This window comes from Mesoplodon densirostris, chromosome 13, assembly GCF_025265405.1.
Source record: "Mesoplodon densirostris isolate mMesDen1 chromosome 13, mMesDen1 primary haplotype, whole genome shotgun sequence".
Taxonomy (NCBI): domain Eukaryota; kingdom Metazoa; phylum Chordata; class Mammalia; order Artiodactyla; family Ziphiidae; genus Mesoplodon; species Mesoplodon densirostris.
In genome coordinates, this window is record NC_082673.1 from 16,045,510 (window position 1) to 16,061,480 (window position 15,971).

At 42.7% G+C, this 15,971-nt stretch overlaps 1 protein-coding gene across 10 annotated transcripts in view; it reads right to left on the reverse strand.

The window, feature by feature from the left end:
• Positions 1–15,971, reverse strand: part of EYA1 (EYA transcriptional coactivator and phosphatase 1) — a 159,367-nt gene that overhangs the window by 77,831 nt on the left and 65,565 nt on the right. For 2 of the 10 annotated variants that reach the window (XM_060115527.1, XM_060115523.1), the window contains one exon: positions 8,738–8,741. The exons of the other annotated variants lie outside the window; for them this stretch is intronic. In XM_060115527.1, coding sequence (XP_059971510.1) covers positions 8,738–8,741 — 4 coding nt within the window. The remainder of the gene's footprint in view (positions 1–8,737; positions 8,742–15,971) is intronic. 10 annotated transcript variants of the gene reach the window in all.

Below are 15,971 nucleotides of genomic sequence, written 5' to 3' on the forward strand. Positions count from 1 at the left end.
GTCTCTACCTACCCAAACTCCAGATGTGCCTGTGTGCTGGTTCTCCCCCCAACCTCTTTGCCAGATCACTCTACTAGATATGGGTTGGATCTCTCAGTCTAATAAGAGGAATGATTATTCTCACGAAGACGCTGATGTGACATTTCACCAAACAGAACTGTGGAGAACAGCTAAAGACGTGGTAGCCTTTATTAATGTACTATCAGCCTTGACTCTACCAACAAGGTCTTCCATGTGTCAAACTGTGTGATCTCAGTATTACCTCCAAGTTGAAGGGCTTCTCCAAAGCCTTATGAGTCGGGGTAGATAGGAATGGACTCTGACAGAGTAAATTCTGTTTTTAAATCACATGAAACAGCCCTATGTCTCTTGTTTAACCTGAAAACCTAATTGATTCCTATCACTTTTAGATGTAGCTTTTGCATGTCCTCTGGCATAGCAAACAAGATGGCAAACTTCCTCATATAAACTGGACACGTGATCCTTGAACCTAGAAACCACCATGATGACTTACAAGGCTCTTGGTTAATTACGGCCAGAAAATTCAAAGCAACTCCACTCAATGCTCAGTTTATGTTAATCAGGATGATTAACATAAACTCTGAGCTAACTCATCTCATAGAACTGTTAGAATACAGTGCCGCCTGGTGAACGATAAGCATTCTCTAAATCTATATTAGATTCTTTTCTTGCAGAGGTAGATGTTTGTGTCATCTTCTCAAGATGTTCCAAACCAAGCATCTCTCTTCCATGTTTTATAGAGAATCAGGAAGTTGAAATGAATTTATTTTTTATGGAGTTCATTAGATTCAAAGTTGTGTTTTAAAGAAAAAGTCTTGACCTCTTTTTTTTAAAAAGTATTCTGCAATCTACAGCTCCATACAGAATCTTTATAGCCACCACCCTATACAGAACACACACCAATCTCTTTTAACAGTTTCAAAACGGAGCTGGACTTCAAGGCACTTGCCTGTAAAGTCTATCTTGAATGGTGCTGAGTTTTCCAGCTTTGGAAGTTCATATCTGAGAAGAAGCTAAAGACACCAAGCAATGTGTCTTATCGCATTATGCTTTACACCTCAACTTCCAGATAGTTTAGAGATAATTTTGTCCTCAAAGTAGTTTATCTTACCTACGTTTTCTGAGCCTAGATTTCCTCCAGTTGATTGCCTATTCCTTTATTTCTTGGTGTTTACTTCTTTATCTCTTTTTTAAAAACTCAATTAAATCTTTAAAAATACATTCCATCTCAATTTGCTTGGAAATAGAAAAGCTATAATGAAATCGATTACTTACTTCTGTAAACCTCCCCCCAAAGAAAACAAATTCAGTGATCAAAGTCTACAAGAAGACTTTTAAATCATGCTATGTAGAGTTTTTCCAGGTGAAGAAAAGAAGCCCTAAAAGATGGACAATCTGACAACTTATTAGAAGGAATATGAAATTTGAATAATGCAAGCTAGTTTTTTTCAAAAACTCCTCCTCTTTGTTTTACGAGGTAGAATTAAATGCTTCTACTCTCCTAACCAGCTTTCCCGCCTCTTAGTTCTCCTTCCTCCTACAAGTACAAAACAACAAATAATTTAATCTTCTAATCCACTAACATCTCATGTTTCATTAAAGTCCTCTCTAAATTGTTCAACTTTACCCCGACTGAGATAATGGATGTGAAAACACTCAGAGGAGCATTCATTTCATTTAACAAACACTGACTGAATGTTCACACTCTTCCAGGCACCGTACTAGAAGCCTGAAGTATAATGATGTATACCAAACAGATATGGTTCCTGCCTTCTTGGAGTTTAACATTCAGAGGAAGGCACTGATTCATGAATAAAAATGAGAGATTACAAAACAACTTGGAAAAGGTTATGAAATGGGAAAAGCAGAACGTTAGGTGACCACAGAGGAAGTGCATGTAGCTCAGACTTGCAGGGTCGTAGAAGGTTCCTCATGATGGAAGACACATATGCCAATAAAAAGGGTATACAAATGTGCTCCAAGTAGTCATATGAGCACGTGTGAAGGTGCAGAGAAGAGCATGTTGCAGAACTAAAAAGCAATCAATGTGACCTGACTCTACAGAGCACACAGATGAGGCTGGAGGGGCAGCACAGAAGTCAACAAGGGGCTGACGTCATCAAATTTACATTTGTAGATGGAGGACTCTAGCTCCAGGGTAGCAAGGGTCCTGGAGACAAATGAAGACTGAGAAAGGGAGACCAGTCAGGAGGGTAACTCAGTCATCCAGGTGATGCATATGCTGGTGGTCCAGATGCAGGCAGTGGGGATAAGGAAGGGTTACAGGTTCAATGAGTCATTTGGGGGCTTCCCTGGTGGCGCAGTGGTTGAGAGTCCGCCTGCCGATGCAGGGGATGCGGGCTCGTGCCCCGGTCCGGGAAGATCTCACATGCCGCGGAGCGGCTAAGCCCGTGAGCCATGGCCGCTGGGCCTGCGCGTCCGGAGCCTGTGCTCCGCAACGGGAGAGGCCACAGCAGTGAGAGGCCCACGTATCGCAAAAAAAAAAAAAAAAAGAGTCATTTGGCAGCGAAATCCATAACTAATGGGATAAAGAAGAAGGGGGAAGGTTGATGCTCATGCTAGTGGTTTGGCAACTAGGCAGACTGTAGTATGAGCACGGGGCTTAGGAAGAAGGAGGGATGGAGGGAAAAACGTAGGTGAGAATTTGGGTCCAGCTTTGGACGTACTGAAATTGAAGGTCAGCACATTTTTTTGGCAAAGAATCAGATAGTAATAAGTATTTTAGGCTTTGTGGGCTATGTGGTCTCTGTTGCAGTGACTCAACTCCGCCATTATGGTGCCAAAGCAATCCCAGCCAGGATGTTGGTGAAGGAGTATGGGAGTCTTTCAATAAAACTTTATTTACAAAGCAGATTTGGCTTGTGGGAGGATATAATTGCATTCATTAATGTAACTGTGTGACTATGAGATTCAAGTAAGTAACTCTGTTGTGACTGAGATTCAAGCAAGTGACTGTCACCTGACTTTTCTGGGTGCTATCACTTCTTCAAATCTGTTAAATAGTAAATGGTAAAACTGTGTAGTAAAGATAGTAAGTGAAACATGTTGCTGAACTAACTGGAGAACAAGGTCCAAAATAAGGAGCTAATTTTGGGGGAGCTGATAACAAGCAGATAAGGAATTTAATATATACTTTTTAAAAGGCCCTATCCCAGGTGCTAAGAGAGCTGAGCCATCATGCTGTCAAAACATCCCTATCTTGAATATGCAAACAAAGCAAGAGGAGGATAGGATTTTGTTTTCCTCATGAACACAGTAACTTGACATGCAAAACAGATTACAGATTCTCCTCGGGTTGATACGGGCACCGACACCTCCATCCTGGGAGGGATTCTGTGTTCTCATCTCGAAGAGAACAGATCTCCGTGCAGGCACCAAGCCTAACGAAACCACTGTACGATGGGCACTGTTCCAGGTGTGCGACCTTGGGACACTTGTTTACTGGGCTCTTTGCAGTTGACTGAATCTGGAGGACACAGTCACAAATGACAGGAGCAGGCAAGCTCCAGTGACACTGCATGATGAGCTAAGTTTGTTTATGAGAAAAGAAAAACTCAAAGGCCCTGCCTGCCATGGTCAGGCCATACTGTTCACTAACCAGTCAGTTCTCTGTATCCTCAAGGGTAGCACATCCACAGATCAAAAATATTTTTAAAAATTCCAGAAAGTTCCATAAAGTGAGACTTGAATATGCCACATGCTGCCAACTATTTACATAGCATTTCCATTATATCAGGTATTATATGTAATCTAGATAGGGTTTAAAGTATAGAGAAGGATGTGCATAGGATATATGCAAACAACTACACCATTTTATATAAGGGACTTGAGCATCCTGTGGATTCTGGTATGGGGCGGAGGGTGTGTGTCCTAGAACCAATCCCCCAGGATACTGAGGGATGACTGTACAGGAGAATTAGGAAAGTAGGTGAAAGGGCAAAGGGAAAAGGAGCACATATGTCTTGCACACCTAACACTTAGATTTTCCTTGACTTGCAGTCACCTGTGACAACTGAATCTGACAGCTATTCCTTCCCAGGCTCTCCCCCAGTCAGCCAACAACACTCTGTAAAACGGATTCTCCTCTCCTGTAAGTCAGCCTGGAATCAACCTCTCTAAGTCAGAGATCCTCAGAGTTGAAACCTGATATTCCTGGAAGTTTTCTGACAATGGTTTCTGACCAGTTTGAATTTGTAGCACACTTGGTAAGCACTGATACTTCTTTTGAGGTAATGATTGCTATGTATTCATGTATGCATTGCTTCCTATTCATGAAGAGGAAAATCAGTCAATGTCCATTTTGACATGGTGTATTGAGATAGAGAGCTAGGGATCTTTTGTCAATGTGAGCATTATATATAATGTATATTTGTGAATACTGCATACAATGTACAGCAGACATTTATACATTTGGTAAAAAGACCTGATTAAATTTGATTAGGCTCTTGACATTTATTTTTAAAGCTTGATAGTCTTTGACAGTAAAACAGAATAAATTAACGTTGTCACTTAAAAAAATACAGTTGACAAGGCTCGTGTTACTTTGGGAACAATTAAAGATGTAAAACTGGATAACAAGTACAATTAGGTAAACTAATTGTTCTTGATCTAATGTTCTAAACTAAGGCTCCTGATCATTCTTGATGTTCGCTTATTAGTAGATTGAAGTCATCCTGAATGAAAATGAAAATAAAGTAGTTTCAGACAATAAAAAACTCCCCGAAATTCCCATTACTCTCCAAACTCTAAAGAAATGCCAGTGGTGGCCTAAACTTCACGCTTGCACTGTCCAGTGACAGAGTCACTACCACAGAAGACAAATGCTCACAGCAGAGCACGGATGTGTACATACACACTCATTCAGCTAACTTGCTTTTTTCTTCCCCCCAATAAAAGGGGAACAATGTTGGAAAACGTCTTCAAAAAGACCTTTATATATTGTTTTTTGAAAGCAATCTTTGAAACAAGTCAATTTTAAAGCAGCTAAAAATTGGTCATCTTATCCTTGCCCTGGATCTAATCTTCCATTCATACTGTCCTTCTCTGCTGGAGTTTGAGGAATGAATGGGGAGGACTTTCTTATGTCTTTTCTTTTTAAATTAGTCATTGATACCACATCTTTACTGATAATGGACCGTAAACTCCATTGCCGAGTTTCAGTTCTTCCCACCTTCCCCTTTCCACTGTTGTGATTTGGGGAATTCTGACTCAGGAGACACCCCGTAGCAAATGTTTTTGGCGATGAAGGTTTCTAAAGAGCTCTGATGCATCTTCCGCTCACTTTCTCAGAATGCTGCTATACCTTTACCTCTCTCCATCTGTGATGCCAGCAGCTTCTCTTTCGGATTTGATCTTTCTTTCTTAAACTTCTGAGAGAATGGTAAACACGGAATGCTACCTTCTCAGGAAGTCCTGGCTCCGGCCAGTGCCCCTGGCCTACTGCCCACGGATGTGCTTGATCAGATTCGACGGGTAACTGTGTACCAGGCCAGCTCCATGGACTTGTGGGCTGAGCGGTCACAAGAGGCCCTGTGCTCAGATGGGCCCTGCACATGGTTGAAGGCTCTGCTGTGTGGTTTTGAAAGTCTTGATCTATGAACAAAGGGCCTGCATTTTGTGCCCCGGGGCCCACACACCATGTAGCCATCCTGCCTGTGGCTGCCACGAACAAATCCCTGAACCAGTGGAGCAAACGCCACTTTAGGATTCTGTGCTGAGACCGAGCACCTACTTTGCGCCAGGCAACGTGCTAAGCACTGGGGACCCAACTGAGCCGGATGGCGGTTCCTGCCTTCACAGAACCTCAGTGCTGCCTATATTCATGACATACTGGGGCATCGCAAGCGACAGCATGGGACAGCTTGACCCTCAGGACCAAGTCTCCTTCTAGCCTCAAGCAAGAAACCTGCCTACCTGCCCCCTCATGCGCTGAAAAAATAGAAGCACCCACTCTCCACAATTTCCATGCCTGGGTAAACCCCCTGCCAGCACTTTTCAGGAACAGTCTCCTCCCCTCTTGTTAGGATGGATGAATTTCTGCACTCCCCAGGCCAGCCCCTCATTTGGGCATGAGACCCCAGCGCCCTGTCACCTACTTCAGCCAGTGTTCTTCCGGATCACTCACCTATGTATACAGGCTGGATATGTTTCCTGCCTAAAAATACCCCAAAATCTCCCTCTAGTTTCTGCCCCATTTCTCTATTACCCTATAGTGTACAGTGAAAGTAACTGAAAGAATGGTATTAGCTGCATCAATTTCTTCTCCTCCCCCTCTCTTTTTCTTTTCTTGCGGTACGTGGTCCTCTCACCGCTGTGGCCTCTCCCGTTGCGGAGCACAGGCTCTGGACGTGCAGGCCCAGCAGCCATGGCTCACGGGCCCAGCCGCTCCGTGGCATGTGGGATCTTCCTGGACCGGGGCACGAACCCGTGTCCCCTGCATCGGCAGGCAGACTCTCAACCACTGCGCCACCAGGGAAGCCCTCCCCCTCTCTTCTGAATCCATCCCAATCACGCTACTTTCTCCAACATGCCCCCAGCATCCCTACTCTGTCCAATCCAATGGCACAGTCTCGATATCCACTTTCTCAAGCCTTCACAAGCATTACACACAGTGGATCACACCTCACTGTTGGATACTTACTTCCCTTGGCCCCATGCTTCCTCCGGCTCTCTGAGTTCACACTTGCTGCCCTGCTGAACTCATCCAGGCACGTCAGCTCTAAGTGGCATCTGTGCTGACTGACACATTTAGGCCCTCAAGTAACCTACGAACGTCAGACTTATTTATCCAACAACTTACTTGCCATCTCCCCTGTGGATTTCTAACAGGCATCTCAAACTCAAATGGAAATCCTGATGTCCTCAACACCACCTTTTCTCCTCCTGCCATTTTGCCCATATCGATAAATGGCAGATGCACTTTTCCAGCTGTTTGGGCCCCAAAGCACGGTGTCACCCATGACTCCTCTCTTCTTACTTCTCACATTTAATCCATTGACAAATCGTGGTATCTCTACCCTCTAATCCCCCTCAAGTCTGACTGCCATCACCACCTCCACCGCAAGCACCAAGCCTGGCCCCCATTACATCTCACCCGGACCACTGGAAGCATCTCTTACGTGATGGCTCCGTTCCCCGTCTTGCCCTGCCCCAGGCCATTCTCTGCCCAACAACCAGACAGATTCCTTTTAAATGTCATGACATCTTGTCACTTTTCTGCTTAAACACTTCTCACCGCACTCAAAATAAAATCCAAAGTTTGCCCCATGCTCACATGCCTGCTGTGATCTGGCCTCTCTACCTCCCCACCCTCAGCCCCGACACTCTCCTCTGCCAATGGGCTCCAACCACACTGGTCCTCCTGCCACTCCCCGAATCCACGAAACACAGTCCCCCCTCCAGGCCTTGGTAATTCTGTTTCCTCTCCCAGAACACTCTTCCCCTAGATATCAAGGTGGTCCTTTCCTCACCCCTTCCAGGTGTCTGTTAAAATGTCACCCTGCTGGACCACTCTTCTGAAACAGTTCACCTGCCCTAACTCTCTTCTCTTTACACACCAGGTCATCCTTCCAGGCACTTCTGTCGACTAGATGCATTTTTATATTTACTATTGTCTGTGCGCTCTGGTAGAATGTAAACTCCCAGAGGGCAGAGACTTCATTTTGTTCACTGCTGAGTCCCCCGTGTCAAGAAGAGAGCCTGGAACATTCCGGAGGCTCAAAAAACATTTGTTGTTGAATGAACTAACAACCTGGCACATGGAACATCCCTGGTTCACAAAATGCACATGATCACCGATAATCCGCAGGGTAAAATTTAATTTTAAACACTCTCTTAAGGGATGTGTCATAAGTGAGCACTTATCAATGTGGCGTCACACCCTTTCAGGGAGGATTTGACAGAAGGAGAACTCAGACACACTCGGTTCCTTATTCCACCCTCTGGGTTCAGCTGACTTCATCCAGTGCAGAGCTGGGGGTAGACCTTACCCTTCACAGTAAAAGAAAAGTGAGGGCACATTTGGGTTGAAAAGTGGACGGTAGATTGAACAGGGCTTCCTCTAGGCTCTGAGAGGACTTCTCTCGTTCTACCTGCCTTCTCTGCCTCATACACTTAACCGGACCTGCCTTGACTTTTCTCAGAGAGAGCGTCACTTCTCTATGCCACAAGCCTTGCTTTGCAGTGATGAGAACAGCGTCAGGTGGTCCAGCCTCTGATGGGCTCCTGGATGGGGAGCTTTGGCCGCCACCTTCTCCTCCCAGAGGTTTGGGGCTGGGGGAGGGGAGCTGCCCAGGACCCAGGCTTGGCCACATCAATTATGGAACCTGCAGCAACTCTGAAAATATGACCTTCTTCTCTTTCAATGTTTGGGAAATAATCCACCTATGGAGGGGGTGGATCCTGTAGGTTTTGGTCCATCTCCACTTTTCTCTAACTTACAGGACAGAACATGGAAAACTAAGCAGTTCAAATGTCATCACAGGGGACAGTGTAACCTACAAATCCAGACAGTATGATCTGAATGGGCGTGGTACGTTGTCATTTAAATAATTATCTGCACATTATCTGGACTTCAGCTTCTTCAACAGTAAAATGAGGATGACACCATTATGAAGAGTAGGTAAGATAATTTTATGCTGCAGTATTTTGTACAACGTGTTAGTGCCGTCGTGTGAAGTGAATTGTTCAAAGTCACCTCCCTGGATGCAGGTATCTTATTGGTAAAGACAGTCGTAAAGTGATCTTCCAGCTTAGAAATGCTGTTCATCCTTCAGTGAAATGCAAGTATAGTTTAAGTTTGTTCTGATGGAAATGATACCATCATTGAGCTCACTGAAAAGGGTCTATATCTCCAGCCTTGGATGAATATCCCTTCCCTATCCTCTGTCCCTCACTCATTCCCATCTTCTGATGCTGAGGATAAATTTTACCTCCTTTATTAGTTTTTTCCCCAAACACTTTACATAAGAAATCTCTGGTGCCTGCATTCTTCTGGAGCACTTTGCTGCTTCTCCTAGCACTACGTTGTGTCAACTCAACGTTTCTTAGGTTTGACTGTTCACACAGAATGCTCCTTAAGGACAGAGAATAACCCTCTTGCTCTCTGTATCCCCACCGAACCTAAGAGTACTTTGTAATTAAGAGATGCACAATGATTAGCTAAGGGCATGTTGGAGAACATCATCAAATCCTCATTTACAGGTGGCAGTAGAAGAAACCATGCTTTTTGCCCTTCCTTCAATTATGGAACAGTGTAACAAAATTTCACGGCCAGATTAAGGAATAAATCTCAAGAGAAACATGCTTCCTCTATAACCTTTCTTAACATCACTGCTGAGTCAAGGGAGGTAATTAGATGAACAAATGTACTGAAACGGCCACATTAGGGAAAACACTAAATGAGAAGCTGGAAAGAAAAGAGATCCCTCAGAAAGAAAATTCTTAGAATGCTCAGAACATTTAAAATGTCATCGGGGATGGAAAAGAAAAGAAACTACAGAAGTTGAAAATGATGTCAGAGGTAGAGAAAGTGAATTCTTACCTTTGGGAAACATATTACAATTGGCAACATGCTTCTTTATATAAATTAGCTGAACTGAAATGAATATAAAGCCTATGAATTAGATGGGGAGGTATGAGACTCTGGGCAGAGAGAAGAAGAGACGAAGACACGTGTGCTCTTGGGAGGCTATTATTAAGAGAATCCTAAAGAGGTTTTTGTGCATACATTAACCAAAATGGCAGCATTTAAAAGATGGTTGTAATGTAGTTTGCAAAACAGGTGCTTCCTGAGCATGAGTAGTTGTGGTGAATCTTTTCTCTGGCCCTTATTCTTATTGAATAAAACATTTAAATTCTTTATTTTATTTTCTGAGTAATTTATATCCTACCTTTCTCCAAAAAGGGTTTAAGATACACACCAAATACATACACAATAACTCTATAGCGGTCTTTTAAAACAATGAACGAGTGCTTTAGACGAAACACTGCAGTGGGGAATGTAAATAAAATAAAGCTGGGAGGAGAGTGGTCAGCACAGGTCTGCTTGCCCTAAGTCTGCAGTCAACACAGGCAGAGGCACAAACAGTTCAAAGACGCGTGGGGCATAGAAGGTGAGACAAACCAATTTCTCTACAGAAACGAGAAGGAAACGCCTCATGGGACTGCTCATTGAGAGGGTGTGTATGATGCCAGGAACATACCCTCCTGGTCAATAAAACAGCACGTTTCACAAGACTCTGACTCCTACGGCTGATTACACTGGACTCCATATGGCTGACTCGGCGCTTCAGAGCACAGAACGTGGACGGCAGGCATCTTGCTTATCTTAAGGGTAAAACTGAAAATATCTAGAAGAACGAGGCCATGATTTACCCTTCTGGCAGTGAACAGAAGCAAGTTTCCACTTGGGTTTTAGACGGCGATGAAGGAGGAGGTTATACTGATGAGTTACTCGGAGGAGAGTGATTCTTGGCTGCTGGCTTGAGAGGAGGCTTGAGCTTTGTTACTAAGTTAGCTGCACTGAGAATGGAAACGATATTCCCCTATGAAAATTAAGAGACATGTCCAGGGACGATTCCCAGACGGAGGGCCGCTGCCCTGAGCGAAGGCCAGTGATGTTCCTCAAAAAGCTATGTAGGGGCCTCCCTGGTGGCGCAGTGGTTAAGAGTCCGCCTGCCGATGCAGGGGATACGGGTTCGTGCCCCGGTCTGGGAGGATCCCATATGCCGCGGAGCGGCTGGGCCCGTGAGCCATGGCCGCTGGGCCTGCGCATCCGGAGCCTGTGCTCCGCAACGGGAGAGGCCACAACAGTGAGAGGCCCGCATACCGCAAAAAAAAAAAAAAAAAAAAAAAAAAAAAAAAAAAAAAAGCTATGTAGGACCCACAGAGACCTACAAAGTAATGGGTCAACAAGCCTCCAAAGTGACATGCCAATTTTATACTGGGAGCTTTTTTGTTTTTTGTTTTTTGCGGTATGCGGGCCTCTCACTGTTGTGGCCTCTCCCATTGCGGAGCACAGGCTCCGGACGCACAGGCTCAATGGCCATGGCTCACAGGCCCAGCCACTCCGCGGCATGTGGGATCTTCCCAGACCGGGGCACGAACCCGCATCCCCTGCATCAGCAGGCAGACTCCCAACCACTGCGCCACCAGGGAAGCCCCTATACTGGGAGCTTTTTAAAGTGGGAGCTATCTATCTTGGCAACAAACAAACAAACAAACAACCTCATCAAAGCCTTGAACAAATTACATTTCATCATATAAGACTCTCAGTGAATATTACCTCATCAAAGGATAAGAGAAGACTTAAAGAAACTTTGATAACTTCACGTGATCGGTCATAGAATCCTCCCATAAAAACTTGTGTAAAATAAGCCAAGGCAAGTATACTTGTTGACTAGTCTCATAGATGTCACCAGAAGTCAAAGACCAATAGGTATTAATTAATTTTAGAGAACTGCTTTGATTTCTCTATCTGTCTTCCATGACTATTGCTTCCCTTTCACGAATTACTAACGCAGGTAAATTAGGTCCTCAGACAAGGTCTAGTGACTAAATTAAGAGAACTTTATCATCCCTGGAGTCAGGCCATCACCCACTCTCCGGTACTCTATGGAACGACCTCGTAGAAACATCTATCATCCTTCTCACGTGCTTCAACCTCTGGCTTAAATCCCCGACAGTCATTCTATGTGAAGAAAACAGGTGAGACACACTTTGAGGGCTTTATCTCTGAAATAACCACAATGCACAACGCACTACAGTTATCTTCAAGAGGGGAGGACTCATCAGCTCCCGAGGCTGGAGACCTTGCCTTTCTTGTCACCTCTATGTCCCTGGCACCAGGCGCAGTGCCACAGCAAGCACTTGTACATGTCTGTTGAACGCATAGCTGAAGAAACGAATATCTGAAAGCCTAGTATCTGTCAGTCACTTTGCTGGCCACCACATAATTTCATTCCCTCATTCATCTTATACACAAGAGAGGTATTATTCTCATTTCATAGAAAACTGATACACTAAAGAGCTAAGTGATGTGCCCAGAGTAAATGACAGAACCAGGATTCCAAGCCGGGTTAGCCCAACTCCGAATCCCTAGGTACCACTCCAGTTTCTCTCAATTATATTCCAAGGAAGTGTGTGGTGCCCAAGAGAAGTTCACAGATATGTCCTGTGGGGGTGGGTTGAGAGTGGTACCCAGGCAGGTGTGATTAGGACACTGTGCATTATATTCAATTCTCAGTGAATATTACTGTATCAAATGAACACAAAAGACTTAATGTAGAGGAACCCTGATAACTTTAAACCTGACAACTGTGTCCCTAACAGATTCCACCTTGGAACTCATTAAAGGACACCCATCTCCATCTTCAGGAGATAGCAGTGCTGCCTGGGGCAGTGTGGGAAAATCCATACCACGTCATATCTCCCAAGGCTGCCACTCCAACTTGCCGTAAAGACATGTTGCTGATGGCAGGCCACACGGCTTTGGAAAAATTTAACCTTTCTGGATTCCTTATTCATCATCAGTAGAGTGAAAGTCTTAGGCAAAAGAATCTATAAGGTCACTTCTAACTTTAAAATTATTCAACTGCTCCAGGGTAAAGTTACTCAAGTGGATTTGTAGATAGAAAAGAGTTGCCAATTTTCAAATCAGCTATGTTCTAAATATTTTTACATAAGCTGTCTGAAACTCAGAAGCTATTTTCTCACAGAAACAATGGTAGACATGATTTCCAAACCAATCCATGATTATCAAGTCAATCAATAATCCAGGTGAAAACTGCACACACGCAACATAAAACATTAGAAAACTGTACTCAAATATCGGCAGTTACATAAAAGTGAAAAATAGAAAAATTTGTCTTACATAATGGTTCTGAAGAAAATGCAATTTAAATTTTATAAAGTTTCTAAAGGGGGTCACATACATGTTTTCAAAAGTGTTGGAAGATGATTGTACTGGGTTAAGATGCCTGCTTTCACTTTAAGATGAATGGCTTTCCTTGAGACAAGAATATCATTATCCCTATACTCAACACTCATCAACCGTGAGCTGTGAGTGGAGAAATAAAGACAAAAAGAAAAAGTTCCTAAGGTAGAGAATGAGGTCCTTGCAGGGAAAGGAAAGAGTAAAGGGCTGTTGTGAATATCGTTTCCTAAGCAGGTCCACAGTAGGTAATTATTAAACAGGATAAATAGCGAGTAAAGACAGAACAGATGCAGGAAAGTGGATGATAAGAAAGAAAGTGTACAACTGGTTGTCGGATCATTCAAGAGACCCACAAACTGACCTTATAATTCAGGAAATACAGTAAAAGATCACCTTAGATATATTACATACCATGTCCCTATAATTTCAGACAGACCTACGTTATTTTTATTAGCGAGTAGAGCTCATTCAAATGTTGAACATATATTTAACTGAATGCCTCCTAATAGATGCCTTTGCTGAGTAATTATGCTCATATATGCTATGAATGATTAAAGAAAATGAACACCATATAGCTACTACCTTTTGTGACTCTTTGTTTACATTTTCTTGTTTCCGCTTGTTTGAAATCTCAAACCCGGTGGTTTCAAGAAGCAGCATGCTTTCCTGATTAAGAACTCAAGTTTGAAGCCAGAGGTTAAATCCAGCACTGCAGCTGACCTCTCCTTAGCTTCCCTTGCCTGTAAAATGGGGATAATGATGACATTGCCTATTCTCTTGGCCCTGGTAGAAACAAACTAAGTCATGCACGAACAGTGCTTAGAATGCTGTTCGGTACATAGTAAGTGCTCAGAATATATTTGCCATTGTTATATTTGTATATGAAATATAGAAAACAACAAAACTACATATTGAATTTTTCTCTGTATATTACTAAGAGAAAAATGTAGGGTACAGAATAGTATGCATAGTATTCTAATATCTTTAAGGAAAAAGAAAACTAATTAAAAGTATACATACTTGAATATGCAAAAAAAAAAAAAAAAAGTGCTCAGGGGCAGGTGCTATGTCTATGTTTATATAAGCAAAGTGTATCCGTAGAAGGATACACAGGAAACTCTGCTGAAAGAAACCAAGGAGCTGGGTGTAGAAGATGAAAGGGGTTTTACTTTTCTCTGTAAACCCTCGTGGACCTTTATAATTCTGTCCCATGCTCTTTTGTTATTATTCAATAAATTTAAAAGACATTCATTAGGGCTTCCCTGGTGGCGCAGCGGTTGAGAGTCCGCCTGCCTATGCAGGGGACATGGGTTCGTGCCCCGGTCTGGGAAGATCCCATATGCCACGGAGAGGCTAGGCCCGTGAGCCATGGCCACTGAGCCTGCGCGTCTGGAGCCTGTGCTCCGCAACGGGAGAGGCCACAACGGTGAGAGGCCCGTGTACCGCAAAAAAAAAAAAAAAAAAGACATTCATTAAACTTAAATTGTTTTTTGGCCATGAAGCTAGGAATAAAACTGATAGCCATTAATCATCAAAACTACCTTTATTGAAAAGTTAATCCCAAACTCATCCACTAAAGCATCCCATCCCAATTAAATGAGGTGGAGGGATGGCAAACACAGGTAACTTACTAGGTCCTTTTCCCCAGCAATCTCCAATTACAAAATTGAATCAGTAAATGCTGATGTCCTTTAATTTAAACAAGGGAACTTATTACATTGATTTGTGTTGGCCCCATAGGATGCTTAATACCAATACTTTACAAAAACAATGACTCAATTAGCTACAAAAGAAGATGAAATAATAAATGTTTGGGAGGTTAGTGAACTAATTTAATTAGCTCTATAATATATGCTTTCTGATTTTTATTATTTATATTCAAATCATCTGTTATGTAAAAATATCAGAAAGAATGACATACTGGAATCCAAGTGTACAAAAATTGACTCTATAAGGGATCCTGAGTTCATGCCAGCTAACTGAAAAAATTAGTGAAACCAGTAACGAGGCACAAAATGGGTAAATGCTAAAACAGTGAATTTTTCGCTTCTTAGAAACAAGTCCAAAATTCACAGGTACGGCAATTCATTTTTATTACATTCCTGGCAATATAAAAAAAGTGAATTTTATTTCCAAGAATTTTATAATCTCATTAAGGTTAACGCTGTACATCCCCTGGGGGTAAAAAAAAAAAAAAAAAAGAAAGAAAACAAATGCCATCAAGACAACCAAACACAAGAATGCCAAACAAACATCTGTTTTGTTTTCTCACATCTCAATAGCCTGGCTATTTCAGATACAAATATTTGTTTTGCTGACAAATGTTTCCAAAATGTTAGTTAAAATTGTTTTGCTGAAATAGTTGCTTTTCGAGCTGAACAAATTGCAAACTCTTCCAAAGTCCACAAGGCATCTGTGGGAAGGAGCAAATATGGCCTAAAGATTTGCAAAACCACTCACTTGGCAACGTATAGGAGTCAAAATGGAAGCTTATTGCAAACCTCAGGATCATATCTATAGCGAACAGACACAGACATGTTAGGTAGTATAGATGTGGCCCAAATTTCCTACATTCACAGGGAAGACGGCCGGCAGTTTCGTTTTTCATCCTGTCACACTGAATTCCTGTGAGAGCTCAGAGCGCTCCTGCCACTTTGCACAAGAATGTCCCCCTGTTTTTCATGCGCTTTGCTCTACTTTCCTGGGCCTTGGCAAGGATCAAAGAAGCAAAGGGAACAAATGGTTTCCCATGCATATTGAATTCCCTCTTATACTGATTTTTCCTCTGTCACTTGAAATTCAATATTGGCAAGATTCCTGTACATCACCTTAACCAGTAAATTGTCTGCACGCAGTCAGAGCATGAAAAGGTAGATTTCAACATCAAGTTTTTTGTAAGAAATTCAAATGAACAAATCCTTTGAAAAAGGAACTTTTCTATAGCATCCGTGCTAAAATTCGTTCCTAATAAATACATAATTAGCTTTTATTTCAC